General features: G+C 41.1%; 1 protein-coding gene across 1 annotated transcript in view; it reads right to left on the reverse strand.

Moving 5' to 3' along the window:
• Positions 1–1,986: 1,986 nt before the first annotated feature.
• Positions 1,987–27,270, reverse strand: part of WDR64 (WD repeat domain 64) — a 65,786-nt gene continuing 40,502 nt past the window's right edge. The window contains exons 15-28 of the mRNA XM_079969470.1: positions 26,733–26,915; positions 25,629–25,756; positions 25,211–25,300; positions 24,225–24,318; positions 22,636–22,678; positions 18,831–18,979; positions 18,159–18,264; positions 16,565–16,626; positions 15,015–15,124; positions 13,396–13,584; positions 11,395–11,494; positions 10,348–10,428; positions 4,077–4,172; positions 1,987–2,646 (exon numbers count right to left, since the gene is read on the reverse strand). Of these exons, the coding sequence (XP_079825596.1) occupies positions 2,581–2,646; positions 4,077–4,172; positions 10,348–10,428; positions 11,395–11,494; positions 13,396–13,584; positions 15,015–15,124; positions 16,565–16,626; positions 18,159–18,264; positions 18,831–18,979; positions 22,636–22,678; positions 24,225–24,318; positions 25,211–25,300; positions 25,629–25,756; positions 26,733–26,915 (1,497 nt within the window). The 3' untranslated portion in view covers positions 1,987–2,580. The remainder of the gene's footprint in view (positions 2,647–4,076; positions 4,173–10,347; positions 10,429–11,394; positions 11,495–13,395; positions 13,585–15,014; positions 15,125–16,564; positions 16,627–18,158; positions 18,265–18,830; positions 18,980–22,635; positions 22,679–24,224; positions 24,319–25,210; positions 25,301–25,628; positions 25,757–26,732; positions 26,916–27,270) is intronic.

The following is a 27,270-nucleotide window of genomic DNA, read 5'->3' on the forward strand; positions in this document are numbered from 1 at the left end:
CACTTGAAATGTGTGGGCTAACACATCTTAACCAGCACTCAACAAAATTCCGAGGTGTTGCATAAAGCATTTTGACATGAGATTCCTACACACAGGTTTATCAGCTAGTACCAGAAGCGCAATCCGAAAAGCATTTAAACCAGTCTGTTCACACTTAAAACAACAGCGTTACATTGAAGTTTCACAGCTACTGTAGGTGACTTGTAGATGGTTGAGTCACAGAATTTTACCCCTGCTTACTTTATAGCCACTCTGTGAACACTTTTTTTGCCTTGAAATGGGAGGCATGGATACCTATGTAAATCAATCGACAGATGTTTCTTAAGAAATTACGCATTAGGATAATATTAAGACAAGAAGAATCCCTTAAACATGGATCAGTAATATTAAAATATTGATGACTGATAAAACGTTACATTTTGTAAAGCATTTACTGTTGGTTTCTGCTCTCTTCACTGTGCAGCGAAAGTGCTTGTCACGAGACAGGTGTTTACATTCCACAGTCAATTGCTGTTGGGTTTTCCCACGGGAAAGGGGACTGGATGTGACGTACACTGGTTTCCTGTTTTTCACTGTTCACACAGTGGTTCTCTCCGTGCTTCAGAGGAGAGAGGATCCTTTCTCTGCTCCGGCAGAGGCAAGATGTTTTTCTGTAATCTACCAGCTTTGAAATGTAAATAAAGCAATTTAGAGTATGTGCACGTATTCCTCATCATTCCGCTGTGCACGGGACACTGCAAATTCAACATTTACAGTGATAAGTAGCAAGAAGTCCATCATTAGACTGGGCAGGGCAGCTTTTCCCAACCTCCATATAATTTGGACTACAATTCCCATCACCCCTGCCTATTGACCATAATGGCTGGGCCTGTTGGATGTTGCAGTTCAAAACATATTAACCAAGTTGGGGGGGAAGCAAGAGTAGAGGGTGACCCATCTATAGCAGGACTCACTTGGAGCAGGGTCTGGGACAGAAGACAAGAGCCCCAATCCATGTTCCAGTGTCATTAGCAAGTACCGTATTTTTCGCTCTATAACACGCACCCGACCATAAAACGCACGTAGTTTTTAGAGGAGGAAAATCCGTAGGCATGCCACCCATAGTGTTATGGTGCAAAAAATATGGTAGGTGCCCATCTTGAAGGATTGCATCATGGGCAGATTGTTCCTCTAGGTTGCTCCCAGGGAGCGTGGTACAACACAGAGGCCCAGTAATGTGAGTGGACTTGCATCCCTCTTCTTATTTCAAGGAAGGAAACTGGTTTATCTACCTTGTCACAGCTAGTTTGCATGAGAAGTTAAAGATTTCCCCTGAGTCCCCATTTGTTTCATGTATTTGGAAGGGATATAACACAGGCCCATTTTCTCAGAAATATTTCTATATGTTGGGTTCTCTCTCAGTGCCAGGAAGACTGGCTTACTTGGCTATTCTATATGCCAGACAAATCTTATTGCACTCATAATATAAAGTGTGTACTGTACTTGCATATAAGCTAGTTTGAGAATGTGACTTCCCTCCCTTGCCAGTGCCTCATCGGCAGGATTAGGTAAAGGTAAAAGACCCCTGACAGTTAAGTCCAGTCGCGAATGACTCTGGGGTTGTGGTGCTCATCTCACTTTACTGGCCGAGGGAGCTGATGTTTGTCCGCAGACAGTTTTTCCGGGTCATGTGGCCAGCATGACTAAGCAGCTTCTGGCAAAACCAGAGCAACACATGGAAATGCCATTTACCTTCCTGCCAGAGCGGTACCTATTTATCTACTTGCACTCTGACATGCTTTTGAACTGCTAGGTTGGCAGGAGCTGGGACCGAACGGGAGCTCACCCTGTCACGGGGATTCGAACCGCCAACCTTCTGATCGGCAAGCCCTAGGCTCAGTGGTTTAGACCACAGCGCCACCTGCGTCCCAATCGGCAGGAAGTTTTCAACATGATCCAGAAGGGTAATCTTAGCCTTTTGCAGCAAAACCAACAGAGAGCCTCATAGCATCTTAAAGACTAGTAACTTTATTATGGCATATAAGTTTTCATGGACCAGAGTACAGTTCATCAGAGGCACAGTATCTTCAACTGGCAGGTATGAGTGTACAGAGGACAGGAAAAACTGCAAGCATTGGGGTAAAAATGGCAAAGACATGCAAAAAGCACAGTCTGTAACAATTCAACTCAAGTCTAAATTAGCACCAACAAACACAGAAATTATTCCCAACAGCAGTAACTAGTGAAAACACAATCATTTTAGCACTGCTCAGTAAATCAACACCTGAGGTGGAACAGGAAGCCATGGTTTCCATCTAAGCCCAAATAAACAGAATTAAATTTAGTTATTAGTTCCAGTTCAGATATAGTGTGCTGGAGTCTCACTTTAAAATTCCTCTGTTGGAGTACAACAATGATATTAACAACGGGAAAAGAAACTGCTGAAAATGATGTCTGTCGGCTTGTGCATGCCTAGTGTTTCAGATACAAAAATCCAGAGATCTTTCCTTTTGTGTTATCACGATTTTATTTTCACCGATGTTCATTGCAACACATCTTCCTGTTTCATGGTTTTCATACTTGGATTGGCATTAGAGGAGGTTAGAAAGGAGGGGCCTGAAGGGTTTTTGCAGCTTTTGCAGCTTTTGCAGCGACGACACGCGATGGCTGTAAGAGAAAGAGCAGAACAAATGCTTACTTATGCCCATTTTAAGGCAAAGTAACCCAAATAGTATGTGAGCATTATACCAATCTTTGCACAAGATCCTGAATATCAAAGGCGGTACCAGCACACATGAGTCTATTACAATCAGAAGACCCAATCTCTCTTCCCACCTTCCGTGATTCTTGTGCAGCCCTCTTGTTAAATTGCTTTGCTTGCTTTTGGTCCAGATCTTGCAAAAGACATATGAGTTTTAAAGGAAGGCGGCTAGGATTTAGCTTAAGGAGGTTGACTGACAGGAACTATAGGGCAAGTGGGAGCAGCTTGACTACAAGCACATGGTAGTCAAGAGGTTTGTGGTGTTCTAAACATAGAGGTTTGTGGTGTTCTAAACAGGTAGAAAGGTTCAGCAACGGTAAGTAGTTTCCCTACAGCTAATGCTGAAAAACTAGTACTACTTAAAGGCACAAGAGTCAGTCTTCCTTGCTTTATGGTTTCAGCTTCCCTTGCAGGAAAGAAGGGGCGGTCTCTTCTCTGCTCCACCCTACTGCTAATGGGGCCCTGTCAGACAACTTCTGATTTGGCAGATGAGAAGAGCAACATTAGAATATGTCTGCTTTCTTACACTCCCATCTGTTACACTCTTACACTACTGGCAATACACTCCTCTGTACTTCTTTGCCAGCATTTCGGGGGGGGGGGGATATTTACTTGGAGGGAGGGATGGGCTAATCTGTCCATTTCAGTTTCTTTCCATTTTGTAATTTTTTCACTCTTAAGTTCGGATCTCCACATTTCCACATCATTGTGACACCCCCCCCCCAAATCGTTGTAAAAACCAACCAGCATTTTAGGGCAAATTTCACCCAAAATACATATATTTGTATGCAATTTCCCCTAACACATACATCTTTGCAAAGCAAATTTTCCCCACTATAACTATTTTCTGTATGTTATTTTCACAAATATATATGCACACTTTAGTATTTGCATTTTTGTACATATCACTTGGCTAGAAAACTGCCTTTCAAAATTCAGAGAAGGGCAAATTTCAACATATTGTTTTGGAAAGGCGAATTAGGGAGTTTTGCCTGTAAATGCAAAGTGAATTGGATTTCTCCCCCATCCTGGCTTGTAGACTTTGAAGGTTCATTGTGATGAAAATAGAATGCTATAACCATGTTATAAGAGTTTACTGTTTTGCTTTTTGCACTTTATTATTTGTCCCAATCTTAATTTCATTTTTGCAAAACAAACTACCCACAGCCAATTGACCAAGAAGTAGCCAAACAGATGTGTCAGTTCAGTAGGTGAATTATTTGAATTTAAGCAGATTTGGTTGTATTGCCTGAAATTTAAAATCCAGAAACTCCATCCACGTGCCTCCCATTCTTAGACATAACATGCATGCTACACGAAGAAACAGTACACTTACTGAATGGGAAATAATTCTGCTTCTCATGCCAATACTGTCAACAGAGTCTTCCTGATCCTTTGTATGAATAGGTTTAATCTTCGGAGGAGTTGCAACCTTTTACAAGTAATTTAGAAAAAAAATCAAGAATTATGTGGACAGGTGCAACATTTGTGAAATCTGCACTAAGGAAAAATCCCTTAGTCAGCTTCTTGCTGTTATTTATATAAAACACTTTTGATGTACAAGTTTTTTACATTTATCATGTCCAGCCTCACAGCAATCCCCTTGTAGTAGGTCAATATTATAATTTCTTTTTCAGAAGGTAAACTGAGGCTGAGATAGAAGTTATTTGCCAGGGAAATGTAATTAACACATACATAGCTGAGGTAGGTGTGATTTATGCCAACAATGCTCTTCTGCATTCTAAATAGGACACACATGACAAGTCTCTATGCAAAAGCATAAATGGCCACAAATCTGACATCATGAATGGGGTTGTCCATAAACCAGTGAGAAAATATCCCCAACTCCTGGGACATTCTGTAATTGACCTTATGGTGGCCATTGTGGAATACTTTTAATGGAAGAATACAACACAAAAATTCATCAAGCAGTTTCAGCCTGCAGTGGGTGAAATGGAGATAAATAATTCACAAGTTAATTAGATGGTCAATACCAACATATCTGTGCTATCTATGACTGTTTGCTGTGAATGGTTCCCTGCCCACTACAGTTGTTAATACTATAACCTCAGTAATTATCACCAACTTGGTACCGTGAAAGGTTAAAGGTGTGCTTATAACATTTTTTGAAGGTCTCATTGACTTTAATTTAGTCATCTCATAGCCATTCAACTTATAAATTTCTTCTTCGTATGACTGACCACTGAGATTTATCTTCATGCTTCTGATAAAGTCCATGAAAGCTTATGCCATAATAAGTTAGTTATTTAGAGTGCTTCAAGGCTCTTTGGCTGTTTTTGAGAATGGAAAATAAATGCTGTGGGTGCTGAGGTGTGAGTTAAACTGACGGGTTTTTTATCTGTTATTTTTCAAAGTTACTTTCTGAGTAGTGCCAACAAGATAGGACTCATAAGAATGATAACATTGCTTGCCTATGTAGGCACGTTGGTGTTCGTTTATTTAAGGGGCCATAATGAACTTTGTGAAATAAATCTACAGACGCTTCTAGACTACAAAGCCTTTTATACCAATATACCTGTCCTCTCATGCCAATTTTTGCCATTTGTGGTGTACAGATAGCCTGAAGTGAAACCACTCCACCACCAACATTTTCCTGCTTACAAAAATAACCTTTTGGCAACCCAGCAAGTAGTGACCTAAAAATCTTACCAATATGGTGTCAGGTTATAATTTCCAAAAAAAAGCAACCTTGTTCTTCTGGCTTTTGCTTTTGGAACAGTGTCATTCTTTTGGTCACATCTACATGCTTTGAAGAATCCCAGCTGATTACCTTCTTCAACTATTTCCCCCAAGACAATATAGCTTGTGCCCGTCTGGCCTCTTCTTGCAAAACCTCCAAGGAAGAAGATCCAACAGCCCCCTCAAGACAGCTGCTTCCGCTGAAGTACTGTTTCTTCCTCAAAGCCCATATCAATTTTACACTCTAAAGAATTCACCCATGAACTGTAAGTTCCATTGCCACCATATAAAATGCATGTTTATTCCAGAACATGGATGCTGCAAGTGGTGCATGTTCTCTGTATTTGCCTCCCTTCATTTTAAAACCATTCATTCTTGTGCTGTCATTAGTGGGCAACATGTACAGCTATTTCCCCCCCTCTGTCTCCCTGCCTTGTTTTGTTGTTAGTATTCGCTGTCAGCAATCACCATCCTCCTTATTTGAGATCCATCCTGCGCCTTTTTGCTCAGAAGTGATTAAGGATGGAGAGACCCATTGCGGTCCTGTCTGTTCCACTTCTACAAAGAGACAGAACTACACCTGTCTTGTTTGATTTTTAAAAGGGAAATCCTTTTAAGTCAGCATGAAATAAAAGAATCTACAAGGTAGTCTGAGAGCTCTAGTGGTGCCTTTGTCCATTTTAAATCCACCACCCCACACCTATAAAAAATTCCAGAAATAATCCAGCTACTAGCATATGGTTGTTTGGTTTGTTTGTTTGTTTGTTTTGCTGCTGTGCACTTTGAGTAGAACAGAGCAAGTCCCCACTGAGAGTGACAGAACTTGAAGGCACTTTATTGCTCTCAGCCCCCAGGACTGCAGATTCTAAAATGGACTAAAGTAGAGTAGTGAACCAATCCAGATAATCAGGATCTGGCTGGATCAAATCAAGTAAATCCTTCTCTATCCCTATAAGTAATTCTAATATGCATTGTTGTGCGCATTTTGTGAATGAGCTCCCCATGGCATTTCTTGACTGGCTGCTGTCGTTACTGAAATTATGTGATGCAACTACCTATATGTTTTAATTGTTGTCACTTGCTGATCTTAATTACTTTAATGCACACTGTGAACTGCTTTGAGATTGATAAAGGAAAAGCACTAATTAAGTTTAAAACAAAAACAAAAAAACGTGGCATTTAAGTTTTTAAGAGTGCTTTGGTTTGCAATCTCTTTTCTATAAGCAAGATACACCTGTTGCCTTTAGCCTGCCCTGACAGAATCTGTCTCCTACATGAAGAGTAGCTTGTGGTAGCAAAAACACTTAGCTGTGCTGAATGAAGGAGAATTTCTATTACTTCTGTAGAGGTGGAAAGTGATTTTGGCTTGCATTTTGGCTCATTTTCAATTGCTCATATATTACTCTCTCTAAATCTTTCTCTAGAAAGGTGGTTTGCTCATGCCAGGTATCTCCCATTGTATATGTGTGAACTTAATTTTCCTTTCCTGTATGTTAAAAAAAGTCTAATATTTCCTTGTTGACTTTCATTTTGTACCCCAGTGAAAAGCGAGAGAGTCACATTCTGCAATTACTTTTGTTATTTGTTTTTAGCTCTATATAACATATTTTCAGATGTGTCTTTTTCACAGTGCAATCCTACACTCAAGTTCAATTGCACTTTTTCTCAGTTAAGCAAGTATAGATAGGACTGTGGCATTAATGCACAAATCCCAATTGACTAAGAGTTGAAATGGAGAATGTGGGGTTTCTGTAGCTTGGTGCACATTTTGTTAGGGTGTTTTCCTATTAAACAACACATACGTGATGCAATTGGAGCTTTCCAAGCAGTAGTCCCATGAGCGTAGCACCGTTTGTGGGTTAGTTATCAGCAACAGGAAAGTCTCAGACATGGGATAGTGTATGTATGGGAAAGAGTGGAAAGGATGTAAAGGGTGTCAGGATCAGGTCCATACCTGATTTTGTGCCAGTCTTTTATTCAGCAGACTGTCAAGCTATTTAAATAGTCAAATTTCCAATCCTTAACAAAATGTCATATTAAAATTCTCGACTTCTGAATCTGCTTTGCAGTATTTGAAGCCAACACTGTAATACTGGAGAGGAGCAGATCAGAAAGGTTGCTTAAAGTTGGTCAAACCTGTTAGCCAATTCAGCCAAGTCCATCCTTTTGTTAGGTAAACTACAGGCAGTCTATTGTCATGGGAACTCAATATTTAGAAAATTGGTTTTCCATGCAGGAAGATTTTGGGAATGTTTCGATTAGGAAACTTGATCAGAGAAGAGAGCAGTTCTTCTGCCTTCCCAGCTAAGGAAGAGGCAATTCAGGTGTTGGTGTGTGAAGAGAGTTTTGGGCTTCATAGGGTGTTGGCTGTTTCTATGGAGATCTGTTGTAGGGGTAGTGAACTTTGGCTATAAGTTGGCTAAACTTTGGCTAAATGTGTGTCCCCATTTATGATCAACATGCATATTTGTAAATAAAGCCAAGTACAACAAAACACAATTAAACCTCCAAAAAAAAAAATCTTCTAAAAAGAACCAACCCTGGGTAAGTGCTGTGCCCCTGAAGCTTCTCACCACTCAAATATATGAACATTATTTTAAAGGCAAGAACAACATGTTATGGCTGCTTAGTCAACAAGACACAGCTTTTGGAATAATATACTTCCCCCAAATAGAACTACTGAAATGTGTTATATTTCTATTGTTACTTGTCTTTAACTCCCTGTGACTTTGCGACAGTGATATTCCTGATTTGTAACTGCAGAGTTGGAAAAAATGGAAGCAAATGTTTTTCAGGTTTTATTGCTTCTCTGTCAGAAAGCATGCCACAAAATTCTTTTAAACTAATAACGGGTAATGGAAGACTGACAGTTGTCCTAAAAAGCCTAGAGAAGATTCATTTGTTTCTTGACTGCCTTGCAATCTGTATACTGGTACAGAAGACTCCAGTGTAACAGAAAAATGAATTTAAGTCTCAGCTTCAAGGCCCATAAAGTGTCTAGAGCATCTAGGAGCCAACTGGGACAAACCTCTGTCATGCTAGGTCCCAGCACACAATAGCAATTTTCATCTTACCCAGCACATGTACCATGAAAGGTTCGAGCTGGTCTCTGACCGTAATAAATTTCATGTTTCATGTTACCATGAAAGGTCAGAGATGCTGGAAGAAAGGCCTAAACATCAGGAAGGCACCATATTGGCAAAGTCTAGCCAAAGCCATGTTCATGTTTGTTTGTTTGTTTCCTGAAAACTTCTCTCATTGCCTATTCACATCCAGTGTATTTCACAAGCATAGGCAAACTCGGCCCTCCAGATGTTCTGGGACTACGATTCCCATCATCCCTGACCACTGGTCCTGTTAGCCAGGGATCGTGGGAGTTGTCGTCCCAAAACATCTGGAGGGCCGAGTTTGCCTATGCCTGGTATATCATATCACACATCAGTCCTAAACATCTCTTAGGACAACGCCAGTTGAGTGCCTTTTCCAAGATTCTATGAGAGCGGGAAGAGTCACAGTATCACTGAGATGGGAAGGCAAAAAACTTGAGTGAAGGAAAGACAGATATTGAGCAGTGGCAGAACTGGAATAGAGGTGAATGAATCTGACAACAATGATCGTAACAATAGCACCTATATAAGACTTGTTAATGTTCAAAGTACTTCACATAAAATAGCTCAGTAATTATTACAATAAAATTTAACAGGGTCGATTCCAGCATTCCACTCCCACTTACATAAGGAGGTAGAGGCAAATTTCTCTAATTTCCCCATCCACTGAAAATCTGCTCTGTGAGATGAGAACCCTCTAGAACAGCATGGCAATGTGTGCAGGGAGTTGCAAGGAGAACCAGTGGAAATTGCCTGTCCTCTCCCTTCCATGAGTGGGAGCCTCTGCTGGACTGCAGCCCCTTCCATTAGCAGAAGGGCACCTCTAGCCCTTACCTAATGCCTATATATTGTGGTATGGGGGAGATGGTGGCTTCCCTAAGGCCATTTAGTTCAAGGAAGAGTTGGGAGCCTGAACCCAGGATTTCCTCATTCACATAATAACAATAGGCAGAGCTTCTTGGAGTTTGCATAATCAAGTCTTCTGAGGATAGCAGGAGGAAACAAGAAGGCGAGGGAAGGTGACAGCATGTATTAAGGTGGAATGCAAAAATTGGTTCTCCTTAGATAAAGAAAGCTCAAGGCAGCCTTCCCCAACCTGATGTCCTCCAGCTGTTTTAGACTACAGCAGAATCGTCCCTTGCCAGAATGGCTATGCTAGTTGATGAAAGTTGTAGTCCAAAACATCTGGAGGGTGCTAGGATGGGGAAAAACTGAGCTGAGGAGCAATGTGCACAGCCAGGTCAAAATATATGGTATATAGTACAATCCTGTGTGTCAGAAGTAAGCTCCATCTCTATTGAGTTTAATAGGACTAGCACATACTGAGTTGAATGGAACTTACTTCCAGTTAAGTGCGAACAGGATTGCAGTCTAAGTCTGTGATCACATGCTCGTTTTCCTGGCAGCAATTCCCACTGAACTCAGCAGGACCTGCTTCTGGGTAAGTAGGCATAGGATTGTGATATAACTGTGGCTCAGTATCTTGTCTACAGACAGCCCTGGCATTATGACAACGTGCTGAATGCAGGTGTTTTATAGCCCATATGTGATGCTCAAGGCATTAGTAAAAGTCAAATATTACTTGCTATAATAGGTGAGCCAAAATGTATCTTACAGAACAGTTGATATTTTATAGGAAGGAAACACAACTCAGAGTGGAAAAGGAATAATTCAAGCTCAGTAAAAAGGAGATACTTAAATGAGAAGCAAATGGTAGCAATTCACAATCTGAGACATTGCTTAATTTTAATGTTTCTTCCATTACGAAACATTTATTTAAGCAAATTACTTTGAACTCACCCTGTATATAGGTATAGACCCAAATACAACACCAGTATCTTTGCTGCCAGATTTGAAACTTTCCAGGGGGTGTTTGTTAATCTAGAAGACACAAACAATACCATCATATTTTCATTTCCAGCAAAACTCAAAAACAAATACTAATAATGAAATAAATAAAAAGCCCCACCACATCTAGTTGTATAGGATTTAGTACATTCAGTGATGTAACATTGTGGCCAATACCTGAACAGAAACATGTATCTACAAATGAAAAATCAAATAAAATCTGGTGCTACTGTTAAAATTGTCAAATCAGGGCTCAGAATGTGCTTTTTTGAAACCTTCTTCTGACCTTCATGCTAACAGGCAAGGGTCTGAAGAGGAGCCTGCATTGTCTGGTGACAGTGGAAGAATTGGTGACAATGTACCCCCACCCCCATGCATGGATGCAGTCTTCACTTGTTTAGGCAAATGCCTTAAAACAGCTGGAACTGTGGCTTGTTAAGGGTACTGGAAAGTACAGCTCCAGGGGGGTTGAACTATGGTTCCCATGATTATTTGTGGGGGGAGTCATGTGATTTCTATGAATGGCTTGCACCATAAAGTAGCAACAAACTGGAAGCACCCATTATATTTAGGAAGGACACCCCCCCCCTCCAAAATTCAGTTAATCATGATTTACACATGCAACTCTATCTAGCATGGTCCACTTCTATGAGTGGCTTCATGAATGAACATTGTCTCTACAGATGGAGGACCCTTCCTTTGAAGATCACAGAGCAAAAATGAGAAAACAAAGTACATAATAAAAACAAGAAGAAACCAATACCCCCCCCCCAACACATTTAAAGGGACATAGAATGTTAATCAGCCAAAGGCCTGGTTAAGGAGAAATGTTTTCACTTGGCAACTAAAGATATGGATGGCCACCTGTGATAGATGCTTTAGCTGAGATTCCTGCATTTCAGGGGGTTGGACTAGATGACCCTTGGGTCCCTTCCAATTCTACAATTCTATGTAATGGCAGTTTTAGGGAGTTCTGACATGACAATTGACTCTTAGTACCATAGGAGAAGCCAGGGCTTTGAAAAACTTGAAATCTTGATCAACTTCAAAAGGGCCAGGCTTTTTCAATGACAAGGAGCTTCTGGTCAGAGTCTTCCATCTAGAAAAGAAGAGAGGGAAAGATGTTGTAGTTACAAAACAAAATAAACTTAATGTCATAATCATGCAAGATAAATATGTTGAATAATTAAGCGTGACTAATTGGTTTATGACCCCAATTAGGTGCAGTTTATAGCGGTCCGACACGTTTCCCTCTCAGATGCGCCGATCTGCTTCACTCCGTCACGCCTTGCAGAGTAAAAACACAGCGGGAAAAAACTGTTGCTTCAGATCCTTGCAAACACACTAGGCATTTGTGTGCTTATTTATTAGCCTTTATTACAGCAGAATATTTACAGATCAACATTTCTCAGATTCTCCTGGGCTGCTAGCACTCATGGCTGCCTTCTCCTCCAGAGAACAAAGAAGACAAAGAATTAAACTCCTCCCTTCTTCCAAACCTGACTTCAGAATGTGAGGCGTCACTCAGAACATCTTAACCCTGTAAGTTCTGAATCTCCACAAAATATAAAGTATAACTTGCAATAAAAAAATAATTGCAATAAAATTTAGAAAATTTAAAGCAGCACAGCTTTGCCCTTTTCAGGCTGCAACCGGAAGCACAGTAAGACTCACTGACCACAGAGGGACTTGTTTCTGTGTAAATATACATAGGAATGCTCTGCAGATGGATGGCCCCATAACTAAGAAATACATCTTTTCTACAAAGGTAAATTCAAAAGGATGTAAATGCTCCACATATATAATGTGAATGGTGGAGTCTTCGGAACTGAGAAGAGGGGAAGCAAGTCATGTTAGTTTGCAGAAGCTGACAGCTGAATGGCAGGTGCCTGTGATATCATGAATTACCTCACCCCTACCCTGCATGGCAGTTGTTCCATTTTAAAAAGTTACCTTTAAAAAAAAGGGCATAAACCAACATTTAATGGCATAAACATACAAGCAGTGCTTTAAACAATAAAAAAAAGTTTGCAGCTGCCTAATAGTTGTGGGTGGGTGTGCTTAGGAGGGATATCTGCATTTGAACTGGTAGTAAGTACATCTATCAAATGCAGTGCAAAAGCAGATGGGACACGGGGATTTCACCCTGTGGATGAAGGAATTGCTGACTCCTGACTTAGGAATATGGGCCCTAAATGCGCGTAGTGAAAGTGCTGAACCTAACACCATGATGCTGAATTGTATTGTTGTCATTTATTATTTACAGACTACCATTCATTGCAATGTGTATTACAAAGGACAGCTTTCACAGGTTCTAACCCAAAAGGGCAGTTATTTATACCTCTCTTAAACCTTAAATGTGCACTCACAACTCATTTGAAATATTAATTTTATTTCACAAGCAAGCTGTGGAAATCTTTATGTGGGCATAAAGGTAACTGGAAGCTATATATATTATATATATATTTTAAAACAGCTGCTTAAAAAGTCACAACTTCATTTATTAATGTGAATAATTATCTTTGTCTCGTATCAGAACAGGGTGGAGAGAAAATGAAGAAAGTCAACCCCTTGCTGATTTGTGGAGAGGTTTCGGGCACGCTGTCCTTCAGATCAGCTGTGGCATCTGTGAAGTTTCACAGGCATTGCTGAGCTTCGGGGGGGGGGATATTGTGGTGACTGACAAAAGTTTTGTGACAGTGAGATGGTAGGTGGGTGGAAAGGATATTTTAGTCCATACTTGTGGCCACAACCCACATTGTTTAGCCTCAGTTCAGTGTATTCTGTAGTAATTCTATATAGCAGAGATGGGGAACCTGTTACTCTCCAGATGTTGTTTTCATCATTCCTGACCAATGGCCAAGATGGCTGAGGCTGATGGGAGTTGGAGTCCAACAGCTGCTGGAGGGCCACAAGTTTCCCATCCTTGCCTTATACACAAGTTCCTATAGAAACTGCAGGTGTTTCTCCTCATGCAATCTAATATGTGGCCAATCTTACTTCTCTCTGTCAAGGACCAGAGGATATTCAAACTTCTGCTTTTTATCCATATATTTGCTGCTGTCTCTTATGCTGAAGGGGATTTCATTCACGTCACAGGGCAAAATGATATCTGCGGATTCCAAGAGTTCAAACAACCTGCGCTGACCAAAGTAACCAATGTAGTGTCCATCGGGTGCATGCCAGAGCCTGTGTGCGGAAGAAGGCCAATAAAGAAATGTTTAAACAATATCGATTTCTAAACAGACTACTAACCAAATACGAAACAGATTTCCACTTGAAAAGAATTGGAATGCTCACAGCATAATATATTAAGAACCAGTGCTCAAAACCTCTTTGTCTGTAGTGGTCAGCCTGTGGCAGCTGACAGAAAAATAGTTATTCAGCATGTCCACCAGGAGCAGAAGCTGCAGTCAGGCACAAGAACATCTTTGGCAGTTTCTGGGATCACAGTGCTCCAACAGGGCCCATGGTGGATGTTTGCCCTGGGCCCTCTTTCAAAAAATTCCCCCCAAACAACTCTCACTGGCTTTCAGCAATGGCCATTTTTTTTGGGGGGGGGGGGGAGAAGTGACCATGATTTTTCTATACAGTACCCTGGAAGTCAACTCAACTTTTGAGGAAAAACATGGCTGCCATTGACATTGAATTCTACTCAATATTGATCCAGAGCAGAACTCCAGCGTATAGGTAGCCGAGTAAAAACTTAAGCACGTTGCAGGATTCCCAAAAAATAGACCAGAGCCAATTATATTTCACCCAGCAGAGCTTTACTGCTACTGAAGGCAAATGAGCATAATGGTGACAAATCCAATACATTCAGGTTTGGCACTGTCCATAAGAAATCCAGCTGCAGCAGACTTAACTTAAACATACAATAACTTATAATAAGACTAAACCTTAACACTATATACAGAATACCATACCAGAAGGAAAGAGATAGAAAGAGAAAGAGAAACCCAGGCTCCTTCTGGCCTGTTATTATAGTCAGCATGACCTTGACAGAAGAGATAACAGAACCAGTTTAAGGCAGCTGTACTCAGCTTCTCTGAAGGAATAACCCAAATACCATGAACCTTCTGCTTGTTTCTTTCACACAGAGAAGCTTCCAGAACCCTCCTGAATTAACTAGAATGGGAAATATCTCTACACATCAGATCAATACTTTGTGTACCAAGAAATCCAAACTGACAGCCATAGCCAAGAGAAACCTCCAAGAGCCCAGCAAAAGTTCTAGAGAGGCCCAGCAGGAGAAAGGCCAAATGGTTGGCATTTACTGAGTGACCCCTCAATGCTGGAGCTGGCCCTCTCTGAAGTTTTCCATACAGTATCCCAGGCCACGCTGTGATATTATTTGCCAGCGTGCAAAACTGTGACAGGGGTCACATTCACACCATTCATTTAAAGCACATTTATACCACTTTGGAAACCATGGCTTCTCTCAGACAATCCTGGGAACTGTAATTTACCCTTCAGAGCTACAATTCCCAGCACCCTTAACAGATTACACTTCCTAGGATTCACTGGGGAAAGCTATGTGCTTTTAAATGCCCCATCAAGTGGACAAGGCAACTCCGGCATAGGCCAAATTCAAATGCTTACCACTAATTGTAACTAACCTGACAGAACTATCACTAGCAGCAGTCACCACAAGGCATTTTTCTTCTTCATAGAACAAGCTGACTATTTTGGCGGAATGAGCTCTCCAGCAAATTTGTTGCTTTATATGCTGCAGAATAAGAGAGGTTAGCAATACGTGAGACAGCTTTGGTGGGCATTGAGAAGCTCTAACATTCAAGGAGCTGATGTGAACAGGTGTAGGTAAGTCATGCCAACACAGCTAACCAACTCTTTATTTTACTTTTACATATTTAGAAACAGGTTCACAGCTGGAAGGATTCAAACTGTTGTACAAGATAAAAGGAGGAAAAAAATACAAAACCCACCAACTTTAAATACAGTAAAAGCACCTAGATGATCAGGGAACCTTGCTACCAGTGCAGACTGCATACGGTTCTGAACATTTTGAATTGAAGGGTGGAAAATGAATGCTTTAAATAAATACTGGTTCAGTCCTCCAGCGTGGAAGTACATCATATCTGGCAGGAAACAGACCTTTCTGTGTCTCCATCAAAGATGGACATCAGGCCTCAGGCACAGCTACAGAAAAAAAACTGCTCCATTTTCAGACCAGGAGGGTTGCTATGTACCTCATTGGCTCCATGGGCCAGATCCTTATCAGGATCGGGCCAAATTGCTAGAAGGCAATGGTTTCTTTCCTCATTTTAGCAGCAGTTTTTGTGATCCCCTCCTAATACGATGGTAAGAAAACCTTCCTATTTCCGCCAGAAATTCTGATGCAAACCCTTTCTTGCTTCAGAATTGCTCTTTCATTGTTTTAGCAAGGGATTCCATGCAGGTTTGCATGGACAGTGCCACGGTTGTCGGCTGGGAAACAGATATACACAACAAACACAGGATATAACTGCACTCTTGTGCCCATCAGAAGATGTCACGAAACTATCCTTGTGGGGCCAACTTGGGCCTATTGGCTGGAGGGCCCTCCTAGAGTACAGGACCCAGGGCACAGGCCCATGACACAAACTTGCATAGGATAATTTTTGTATAAAATGCCTCTGGGAATGGTGGGTGGCACCAGTCATAGCTGCCCTAAAGGCAAGCAAGTAATTTTTTTTAAAAAAAAATTAAAAGGTGAGAGGGAAGGAAAGGGAAGGCCAGCCAAGAGATTCATGGTTCAGGCCCTCTGGGCTACCCCCAACAACACCCTTCATTCAGATAATTAGTGAGGTGTGGTAACGAATATGGTTAAAGTGATTATAGAATGGATTTTTTGGAGGGTGAGGTGGGCTGACCATTTGGATTACTTGTCAAATCACAAACATGTGCCAGATTTTATAAATTTTCTAGAATACAGTAAGCCCTGGTCCAACCATAAACCCTGGGTCAAACACAAAGCCTCATGTTTTTAGGATTATACTAGACCTTCACTGTTCTTTACATTTTATTTAGCCGATCTTTTTAACATGAAAGTTCTGATTTGCAGTGTAAGCAAAGAGAGAAAATGGGCAAAATGGCATTGGTAAGGGGATATCTATTTCCCATGTAATAAGTGAATTAAAAGCAAGCACTTGTTTTCCAACTGCCTCACCTTGTTGGTATCCTGTGGATCTTCTAAGAAGGAGCCAATATGCCACCGTATAACATGCCCCTCTGCAAGAGAAATGCCCCATCAAAAATAATATTTACACATATGGATCAGGAGCAATTTGAGATAATTTCACTTATGACATCCGTAAATAATGACCAAGATGGTTATGGATTAGTCTTTAAATTAATAATAGGATTTTACAGGTTCAGATAGAGCCTTTTTGAGGCTGGCACCTTACAATCAGATTGTTCAGACTCAGAAAGGTCAATGATAGTGTAATGGTTCTAGGGGGTTGCTCATGCGTAAGTTGCCGCCACTCTTGGCTTGGTTGCCTGGTTGAACCCTTTCTGTCTGGACAGCCCTTCACTTCGTGGCTGTCTCAGTCGCTGGCACAATCTGTCAGTGGGCGTTTCTTAAACTTCTTCCAGCAAAAAAGTTCTTACTGTTTGACAGTAAGAGCTGTTTGACAGTGGAATTTACTGCCAAGGAGTGTGGTGGAGTCTCCTTCTTTGGAGGTCTTTAAGCAGAGGCTTGACAACCATATGTCAGGAGTGCTCTGATGGTGTTTCCTGCTTGGCAGGGGGTTGGACTCGATGGCCCTTGTGGTCTCTTCCAACTCTATGATTCTATGATTCTATGAAGAGTCCTAGAGCCTTTTCTCCGATTCCCCCATCTGCCCCCCTTCTCTCCTGGTGTTACGTTGATTTCCTTCCCCGGCAGATGGGCTGCCTCTCTCCCTGCTGGGACCCTCTCCGGCATCGCTCTGGAGCCTTCCCTCCGCCTCTGGCTCTGATGGCAGTTCCCTGACAGATAGTTTGTAACAGTTTGGTTCAATTTTATCTTATTTGCAGGTAAGGAGGACCACTGTCAAGAACCCCCTTTTGTTTATGAGAAGATTTGGTTAATACATTAAACATAATGTAAAATTAATGTTGTGGTCAATTTCCCTTGATATGGTAGAGTTTTAAGATTCTGGTTTTGATTTAAATTATGATTACTGAATCTGGATTATGTGCCCAGTTTACAGCCCTAATTTTCCAAGATGTGATTTGTTCTGTGTTGTTTGTTTAAAGAAATTGTTACATGATTTACCATTTTTTTTGTATCAGGATAAGAATAACTGTTCATTTGACAATATACAGTAGCCGAGCACTTTTTATATATCTGAAAAACTAATAAAAATATTTTTTTTAAAAAGAAGAAAAAGATCACTTGGCTGCTTCCCTGTTGCTGAGCACTGATTTCCTCAGGGATTCCTCAAAGTAAAGTATTATTTGCTTAGTATTATTTGCTTTATATGCATGTTTAAAAAGACTACAGCCCTCTATTCCTTCCCCTTTCCTCCCTTTCTGAGGAGACATGTGCAGGATTTCTTTTTAATTTTATTTCACACTTGCATGTTCTTAGTATTGAGTGCTTACAGATATTCTTTAGTTAACTGGAGTCATATCTTCAAAAGTTTGACATGGTTTTAGTAATTTGACCAATGGCTAGGCTTTGGAAAGGGTTCAGTTCTTGTCTGCACCCATCTTTTTTTTAAAAAAAAAATCTTACAAATTGTTATGACAGTCTTAACTGATAAATGGTTGCTTACCTTTATTAGCAGCAAAAAGTGTTTTAGAAGATACACCAGTGCACAGTGCTGTCAAAGGAATTGGAGGATGTTTTGTGAAAGGCAAAATTTCTCTCAGTAGATCTCCCTTCACAAACAAAAACACAATCGGACTTTCTTTTAACAAAGCAGCGTTTTCTGACATTGGGGGTTTGGAGTCACACCAGTCTACTAGCACCCTGGTTATCACCACAATCCTGACTCCTGGCTAGGGATCAGCAGGGCAGTGAGATTTGACTATTGCAACCTAAACCCTGCTGCTTATGCTCACAGGGGTGGGTGGGGGTTGCTAGCACAGCTGAGGGGCCTGAGGCTTGATCCCTTTGAGGAATCGGTTGGGCAGATCCAAAGTTGGGCAGACCCCAAATGCCCCATTTTGTAGCTTTCCAGAAGCTACTGCTGGAAGAACAGCTGGATCAGAGTGAATTCTAAACAATGATTTTTTTTGTTCTACATATTTTTTAATCCTTTCCTTTGTTGATGAAGCATAAATAGTAATATAATTTTATGTGTTTCCTACAAAAATGGAGAAAGAGGACAGGAGATGTAGAAGGATAATCTTTTTGGATTATACATCCTTTGGCTGATAGCACAATACAAGGATGCTTGAACCCATTGTTTTCTACCACAATCCAGTTATGCAAAAGGACCTACCGTTATAGTCCAGAGATAAATAAAACCATCTTCATGGCCAGAGGCAAGAATAGGTCTTGAATGACGTTCTGTTTCCTGATTTGAAGGTTCTAATAAAGCAGATCCCATTGTTTTGTTCTCCAAGGTGGGAGACCCTGTAAATTTTGCTTCTAAAAGAAAGCATAATTGATTATAGGGAGAAAGCCTTTTCAGTTTTGGCTCTTCATTTGTGGAATTCTCTTCCCAATGACATCTGCCTGGCACCTTCACTGTCAACCTTTGAATGCCAGGCCAAAACTAATCTCCCCCTGTACATGCTTTGTATGGACTATGACATTCTTTTCTCTGTTAGGGGCTGCCAAAGCTCTCTACTGGGGTGTGTATGTTGTTTTATGTATGGTTTGTGAATTGCAGATGTTTTAAATAGCTTGGAGATCTTTTCATGCAACAAGCAGCTAACAAGAAGTTCAATAAATAGTAAGAACTTTCAGTTCATCACAATAGTGCTTATTTTTTCCTTTGAACATGGACACATACTTTATGGCAAAATGTGTTTTATACTGATATTTCAATGTCTGCATCTTCATTAACAGCCTCTAGGGCAGGTGTTGCTAAGGGGGTATAGACTTGCATGGAATTCTACATCTTGGTTAAGTCATTAAGTATCCTGCTGAGGTATAACTTGGTTCAGTCTCTGATTTCCTTGCACAATCATAAGCTTAACTTGAACTGAAAGTGACACAAGTAGATAGTGACAAAAGAGCTTCCAGATAAGTAAGGCTCAATCGATCTATTTGTTTCATCTTTGTGTAAATAATCATGATCATTATTTGGGTGTCTAGTAGTGAGTGCAGTTCGCAATTCAATGCAAGTTCATGGTCTCCAGAAAGGGATCAGTTCTGGTAAGCAATTGCTCAAAGATAACATGCATGGGTTTACTAATCTTTGTATACAAGATTTAATTCTTCATTTTACCAGCCTTAAATAATAATATCCTGGCAACTTCAGTTATCCACTAGCATAAGCAAATTCAAACATTTAACTGAATAAGGACGTCTTCAAAACCTTTCTGTGTCATTCACTGAATGAGCATGTTTTCAAAAACTTTTCTGTGGTATTTTGTTGTTGTTGTTTAGTCGTTTAGTCGTGTCTGACTCTTCGTGACCCCATGGACCAGAGAACGCCAGGCACTCCTGTCCTCCACTGCCCCCCGCAGCTTGGTCAGACTCATGCTGGTAACCTCGAAAACACTATCCAACCATCTCGTCCTCTGTCGCCCCCTTCTCCTTGTGCCCTCCATCTTTCCCAACATCAGGGTCTTCTCCAGGGAGTCTTCTCTTCTCATGAGGTGGCCAAAGTACTGGAGCCTCAGCTTCACAATCTGTCCTTCCAGTGAGCACTCAGGGCTGATTTCCTTCAGAATGGAGAGGTTTGATCTTCTTGCAGTCCATGGGACTCTCAAGAGTCTCCTCCAGCACCATAATTCAAAAGCATCAATTCTTCGGCGATCAGCCTTCTTTATGGTCCAGCTCTCACTTCCATACATCACTACTGGGAAAACCATAGCTTTAACTATACGGACCTTTGTTGGCAAGGTGATGTCTCTACTTCTCAAGATGCTGTCTAGGCCTGTCATTGCCCTTCTCCCAAGAAGCAGGCGTCTTTTAATTTCGTGGCTGCTGTCACCATCTGCAGTGATCATGGAGCCCAAGAAAGTAAAATCTCTCACTGCCTCCATTTCTTCCCCTTCTATTTGCCAGGAGGTGATGGGACCAGTAGCCATGATCTTCGTTTTTTTGATGTTGAGCTTCAGACCATATTTTGCACTCTCCTCTTTCACCCTCAATAAAAGGTTCTTTAATTCCTCCTCACTTTCTGCCATCATGGTTGTGCTATCTGCATATCTGAGGTTGTTGATATTTCTTCCGGCAATCTTAATTCCGGCTAGGGATTCATCCAGCCCAGCCTTTCGCATGATGAATTCTGCATATAAGTTAAATAAGCAGGGAGACAAAATGCAGCCTTGTCGTACTCCTTTCCCAATTTTGAACCAGTCAGTTGTTCCATATCCAGTTCTAACTGTAGCTTCTTGTCCCACATAGAGATTTCTCAGGAGACAGATGAGGTGATCAGGCACTCCCATTTCTTTAAGAACTTGCCATAGTTTGCCATGGTCGACACAGTCAAAGGCTTTTGCATAGTCAATGAAGCAGAAGTAAATGTCTTTCTGGAACTCTCTAGCTTTCTCCATAATCCAGCGCATGTTTGCAATTTGGTCTCTGGTTCCTCTGCCTCTTCTAAATCCAGCTTGCACTTCTGGGAGTTCTCGGTCCACATACTGCTTGAGCCTTCCTTGTAGAATTTTAAGCATAACCTTGCTAGCGTGAGAAATTAGTGCAATTGTGCGATAATTGGAGCATTCTTTGGCACTGCCCTTCTTTGGGATTGGGATGTAGACTGATCTTCTCCAATCTTCTGGCCACTGCTGAGTTTTCCCAACTTGCTGGCATATTGAGTGTAGCACCTTAACAGCATCATCTTTTAAAATTTTAAATAGTTCAGCTGGAATACCATCACTTCCACTGGCCTTGTTATTTGCAGTGCTTTCTAAGGCCCATTTGACTTCACTCTCCAGGATGTCTGGCTCAAGGTCAGCAACCACACTACCTGGGGTATATGAGACATCCGTTTCTTTCTGGTATAATTCCTCTGTGTATTCTTGCCACCTCTTCTTGATGTCTTCTGCTTCTGTTAGGTCCTTTCCACTTTTGTCCTTTATTATGGAAATCTTTGTACGAAATGTTCCTTTCATATCTCCAACTTTCTTGAACAGATCTCTGGTTCTTCCCATTCTATTGCTTTCCTCTATTTCTTTGCATTGCTTGTTTAAGAAGGTCTTCTTGTCTCTCCTTGCTATTCTTTGGAAATCTGCATTCAATTTCCTGTATGTTTCACGATCTCCCTTGCATTTTGCTTGCCTTCTCTCCCCCGCTATTTGTAAGGCCTCATTGGACAGCCACTTTGCTTTCTTGCATTTCCTTTTCATTGGGATGGTTTTCGTTGCTGCCTCCTGTATAATGTTACGAGCCTCCATCCATAGTTCTTCAGGCACTCTGTCCACCAAATCTAAATCCTTAAACCTGTTCCTCACTTCCACTGTGTATTCATAAGGGATTTGACTTAGATTGTATCTTACCGGCCCAGTGGTTTTTCCTACTTTCTTCAGTTTAAGCTTGAATTTTGCTATAAGAAGCTGATGATCTGAGCCACAGTCAGCTCCAGGTCTTGTTTTTGCTGACTGTATAGAGCTTCTCCATCTTTGGCTGCAGAGAATATAATCAATCTGATTTCGATGCTGCCCATCTGGTGATGTCCATGTGTAGAGTCGTCTCTTGTGTTGTTGGAAAAGCGTGTTTGTGATGACCAGCTTGTTCTCTTGACAGAACTCTATTAGCCTTTGCCCTGCTTCGTTTTGATCTCCAAGGCCAAACTTGCCAGTTGTTCCTTTTATCTCTTGACTCCCTACTTTAGCATTCCAATCCCCTATAATGAGAAGAACATCCTTCTTTGGTGTCACTTCTATAAGGTGTTGTAAGTCTTCATAGAATTGGTCAATTTCAGTTTCTTCAGCACCAGTAGTTGGTGCATAAACTTGGATTACTGTGATGTTAAAAGGTTAAAAGGTGGTATTTACATATGTTTAACTATTCCTTTACTCAATTACCTGCTTAATTTCTGATAGCTATTTTTTTAAAAAAAGTTTTCTGAAACATGGTCTTATATGAGAAGATTTTCTGCAACTTAACTCTGACATTCCAGTTCATACCTGAAGTTTCTGTTTTGGTATCAGTTTCACTTTTAACAGCTTCCTGAAATTAAACAACAGTATGCATATTGAAACAGAGGTTCGGAACTGAAAATAGCTTGCATAAAAACTAAACTCTAGTTGTTGACTACTGGGAAGAAGAAAAAAATACTTCCATTCCCAGAAATGCTGACAGATTCAGAGTCCACAAATGATAGCCTATAAACCTATTCCTGTGACAGTAATAAATTTTAATTCTGATTTTTAATTGTAACCTGTGGGTGAAAGCCAGGTAATATGTTTGACAGCAATCACCACCACCATTTAATGTACTGCAATTCCACAGTTTCACAGTGCAGTCTCCCTGTAGAATCATACTTATCCTCATCTTGCTCACTGTGCATGTGCACAAATTCCTGTTCTTACTGGCCACTGTGGCACTTAATGCTAAACCATGGTTCTGCATGAGCTTAGGAGGAGCCCAAGCAAAGTCTCAGGCTTGCACAGTCCGCTGGTTTTTGCCAGCGTCTAATTTCACTTCCCCCTAATCTCAGCTTCTTTATCTACGAACCAGAGAACATGATTTAATGTGGCATTTTGCATTTTTGACATTTTTACCTAACATTTATCTCCAACTTTTGCTAGTACAGAGGCTATCATATTTCTCACATGTTCTGATACTGAGCAGACAGTACAGTACAGCATTCTTTGAAGCACACATCACAATAATTGTAGTGATTATTGAAAACATGCTTGCATATTTGACTTTTTGCACGGAGGAGGGAACTGGCCTAGCTTGCTCATCCCGTCTCCAGCAATGATCATTAATTGCTACAAATAATCTATTCTTAAAATGTGACTTGAAGAAAGGGAAATTCTGCTCATGCACCGGCCCTTTGAGCATTCCTCGTTATATCTGGAAATGCTGCTGATGTGCATCTGAAATTACACGATAGTACTGGGGGCTGCTGCCCTTGCTCGGTCTGCTCATCAGCCCCAATCACACACCAAACTCCTCCCTCCAATGCTCCCTTCCTTTACACTTGACCAAATGCCTGTCCCTTTACATCTTAGACAGGCCCCCACCTATCCCCACCACCACTTGCTAACACAAGCCTCTTCCTCTTCCAGTTTGCTCCAAGCCCCACCAGGTTTTAAAGGAGGAAGGAGGAGCTTCAGAGACCAAATTTGCTAAACTGTCTCCCTCCACTGTTGAACCTCACTGCAGTTGTGTTTAATGGAGGAGGAAGGCACTTCACAGAGCTGTTTGCCCAGCTGCTCTTTGAAGCACCTCTGCCCTCCCCATTAAACAGTGCACCTCAGCCACCTGCTACCCTGTTGTCAAACTGGAGTAGCCATAGCCACCTTTTGGAGACCACACAAACTGCAGCATGACAGCAGCCCTACATTTTATGTCTATATGGTTCTGTATGGTTACTCTGTATGAGAGAATAAATGTGCTAACACTCCTTTCTCTCCCATGTTGCCTTTATGAAGATAAACACTTCACGCTTTGCTGTCTTGTCTGAGTTTTTAGCAAATCTAAATGTTAACATGCACAACATTCTTACAAGTGGTTTTGGCTGCTGTACAAATGTCAAAGGACATACCTTCTTTATGCTTGCAAAGCTGCTTTCCACCTCCTGTGTAGTGTTGACATCACTCGGTTGGTCTAAACTGTCGGTGGAAATCTCGCTAAGTTTCCTTCATGAAAGAATGTTAATAGGCATTTGAGAATGCCAAACAGAAATGCCAGAAGCTTATACCTAAAGAATACATTGTATTGGCAATGAGGGCCTACTCGAAAACAAGACTGGCAGATTTCCCCAACAGCTTTAAATGGCAAATGTTTTGGAGATGGGACAGAATGGAAGCAATTGCTTTTGCCATGCGGAATTTGAACAACAACAATACCAACCTGAAATGTAACCTGATGGGTTGTGAATGAACAAGGCCAAACATGCAAGGAGCTGATTGCCCTTCCCCACATTCCTACCATAGCAGGTGCATATACAAAACTAAGTTAGATTTTGTTCATCTAGCCCAGTACTGAATACTCAGTGCCTGCCATATCTACTTAAGAGAGCTGCTGTCTGTTGGAGAAGACAGCACTGGATGGACCAATAACTTAAAGACCTAAACTGTTTAGGGCCAGGTTATTTGAAGGACTACCTTTATTGGGGAACCAGCTTGTTGGTCTGCCATTAAAATTAGATTGGTGGGCACTGGGGACAGAGCTTTTTCATGGGGAACCCCTGTGTGGAACTCCCTCCCAAGCAAATAAATAAATAAAATCTTTGCCCCAATTAACAGTAATAAAGAAACACAGGAAGGGGGGGGGGAGAAGAAGAAGCCCACTTGCATTAGTGGAAGTCTGCTTGTGCAACACTGGCTGCCACCATTAGGTTGGAGAAACGCTCATCAGTTTCACCCAAGTCCAAGAGCTAGCTAGCTCACTGTTTCTTTAACCCAGTATAGATCTAATGCAGCATCTGCCAACCTTGAGCCCTCCAAGCAACCAAACACCTGTAGGGCTCCAAGTTAGCAAAAGTTGGCCTAATATGACTTGTACATGCCTGATATATAGTCCACCTACCTCTCTGAGACAGCACCTCGGTAGAGGAACAGTAACCCATTGATTCCTAATAATTCTTCTCCATCTTGGACAGTGTTTCCAGCTTTAAATCTGTAAAGAAAGTATTTTTTGCCTTCTAGGATGCATTGGTTGGGAGCTAATTTCAACCCTTTCCAGATGTTGAACTGAGCAAGGCCAAAGGGGTAGCACATCGCTTCTGCCCAGTGACTCATATGACCCAAGCCAAGATGGAGGCAAGGAGCTGGTCTCCTCTAGCAATGTGAGCAGTAAGAGATGATCTGCCCAAGTTCCCCACTTCATGTATCTCACTTGCTTGCTCCCAATTGTCTGTCTCTCTGCTTACTCAGAGTCGTGATCAGCCAAGGTGCATGAAGGAGAGCACTGTGGCAAGAGCCCTCTCACAGCTTTCATTACTCACATGTGCCTGGCAGTGGCAGATTCAAAATCCCACATGATGATTGCGCCATTTGCACTTGCAGTAGCTAACAAATTATAACCTTCCACTCTTAGTAGGTCAAAGCATTTCACTTCCGTTTTCAGAGGTAACTGAAAGACGACAAAAGAAGACGATTGTTAAAATTTTATTTAAAAGCCGGTATGTACAGTCTCATCATTTTAAAGGATAGAAAATACCTGCCTTTGCTTCTTAAAATTCTTGTTCCAAACTGTGAAAACACAGGACTATGCAATCACTGTGCATTTAAGCATGGCTAGCAGCAAACAAAAGTGTTATGGCATTTTCCCATCACCCAGTCCAAAGAAAATTACTATATGGCACAGGAGGCTGCCTACATGAAAAGTAGGCTCCTGGAGGCAGAGAAAATTGGAGAGAAAGAGTATGGGATCTTTTTGGCCCAGTGAGCTAGATCTTTATCTGTCCCCACCCTTGCAGGCAAACATTGACAGGTGGTTTTTCCATCCACTCAACAAAAGTCCCTTGCACTGCTCTCTATAATTCCGTTGAGTTTTCTCTGCCCCTCTCCAAAGAGATCTTTCAACAGTAAAAACGTGGTTGCTTCTCAGTGGTGAGTATAATGTGTACCCAGGCTCCAAGACACTTCCTTCTTAGCAGGTCTTGAAAAGTCTGGAAATGGACCCACCTCTAGGGATGGAAGAGAAATTCAGTTCAGTTTGCATTTTAATGTGAACCCATCTAATTCTCACTTACTGGAACAACAAGCAAAGTGAAACAATAGAGCAAATAAGCAAACAGCCACCCATCAAATTTTGCATTTCTTCAAATTTTGCAGTGCAGCTACAAGGCAAGTCATATATACAAAAATGCACATTCACATTGAAATGCATGCATCAGTGAAAATAACATATACAAATGCATTTTATTAGGGAAAACTGCACACAAAAATGTGTATATTAGGATAAATTTGAATTAAAATGCTCAATTTACATGAGGATTTTTTTTTATTGTCAACTGGTATGGATATGTGGCGGTCTGAAATGAAGTTTGGAAAAAATGAGAAACTGAGAGAAACTGAAATGGACAGATTTGCCAATCAATACTCACCTCATTCTTTGATTTTTTCACAGGCACCTTATCAAGCAGCAGCTGAACATCTGGAAAAAATCCATTACTTTTCTTGGCATTGGGACTCAGTTTTAGGGACATGAGTGGATTGCCTTGTAGAGCAAATGATACTGCTTCAGGAAGCTCCCAAGTAATGCATAGATAAACTTCACCTTCATTACCCTAGGAGAACAAGGAGTTGGAAGAATAGTAGCACAGAAAAAATTGAGAATCAACTTGGCATGATTTATTTCTCCAGATATAAATATTTTGGGGTGGTGGGTTTTCTAACAGAGGCTAACCTAATTATTCATTTTGGGGAGGCACTTCAGATGTACTGGGAGAAGGATTTTTATTAAAGATTTTCTTGGGATACAAAAGTACCGGTACGTTCATTGTCTCTATTTCCAGGTTGTAGAATATTTTCTACTGAACAGTTACATTCCATGTGAGATATTACTGTTGTATACAGTATAAGGTTGGGGGAGAAGGGGGATGGTGAATTTACATTATTTTACTTAGTGTATAAGGTCCGTAT

Source organism: Podarcis cretensis, assembly GCF_951804945.1.
Source record: "Podarcis cretensis genome assembly, chromosome: 3".
Lineage (NCBI taxonomy): Eukaryota > Metazoa > Chordata > Lepidosauria > Squamata > Lacertidae > Podarcis > Podarcis cretensis.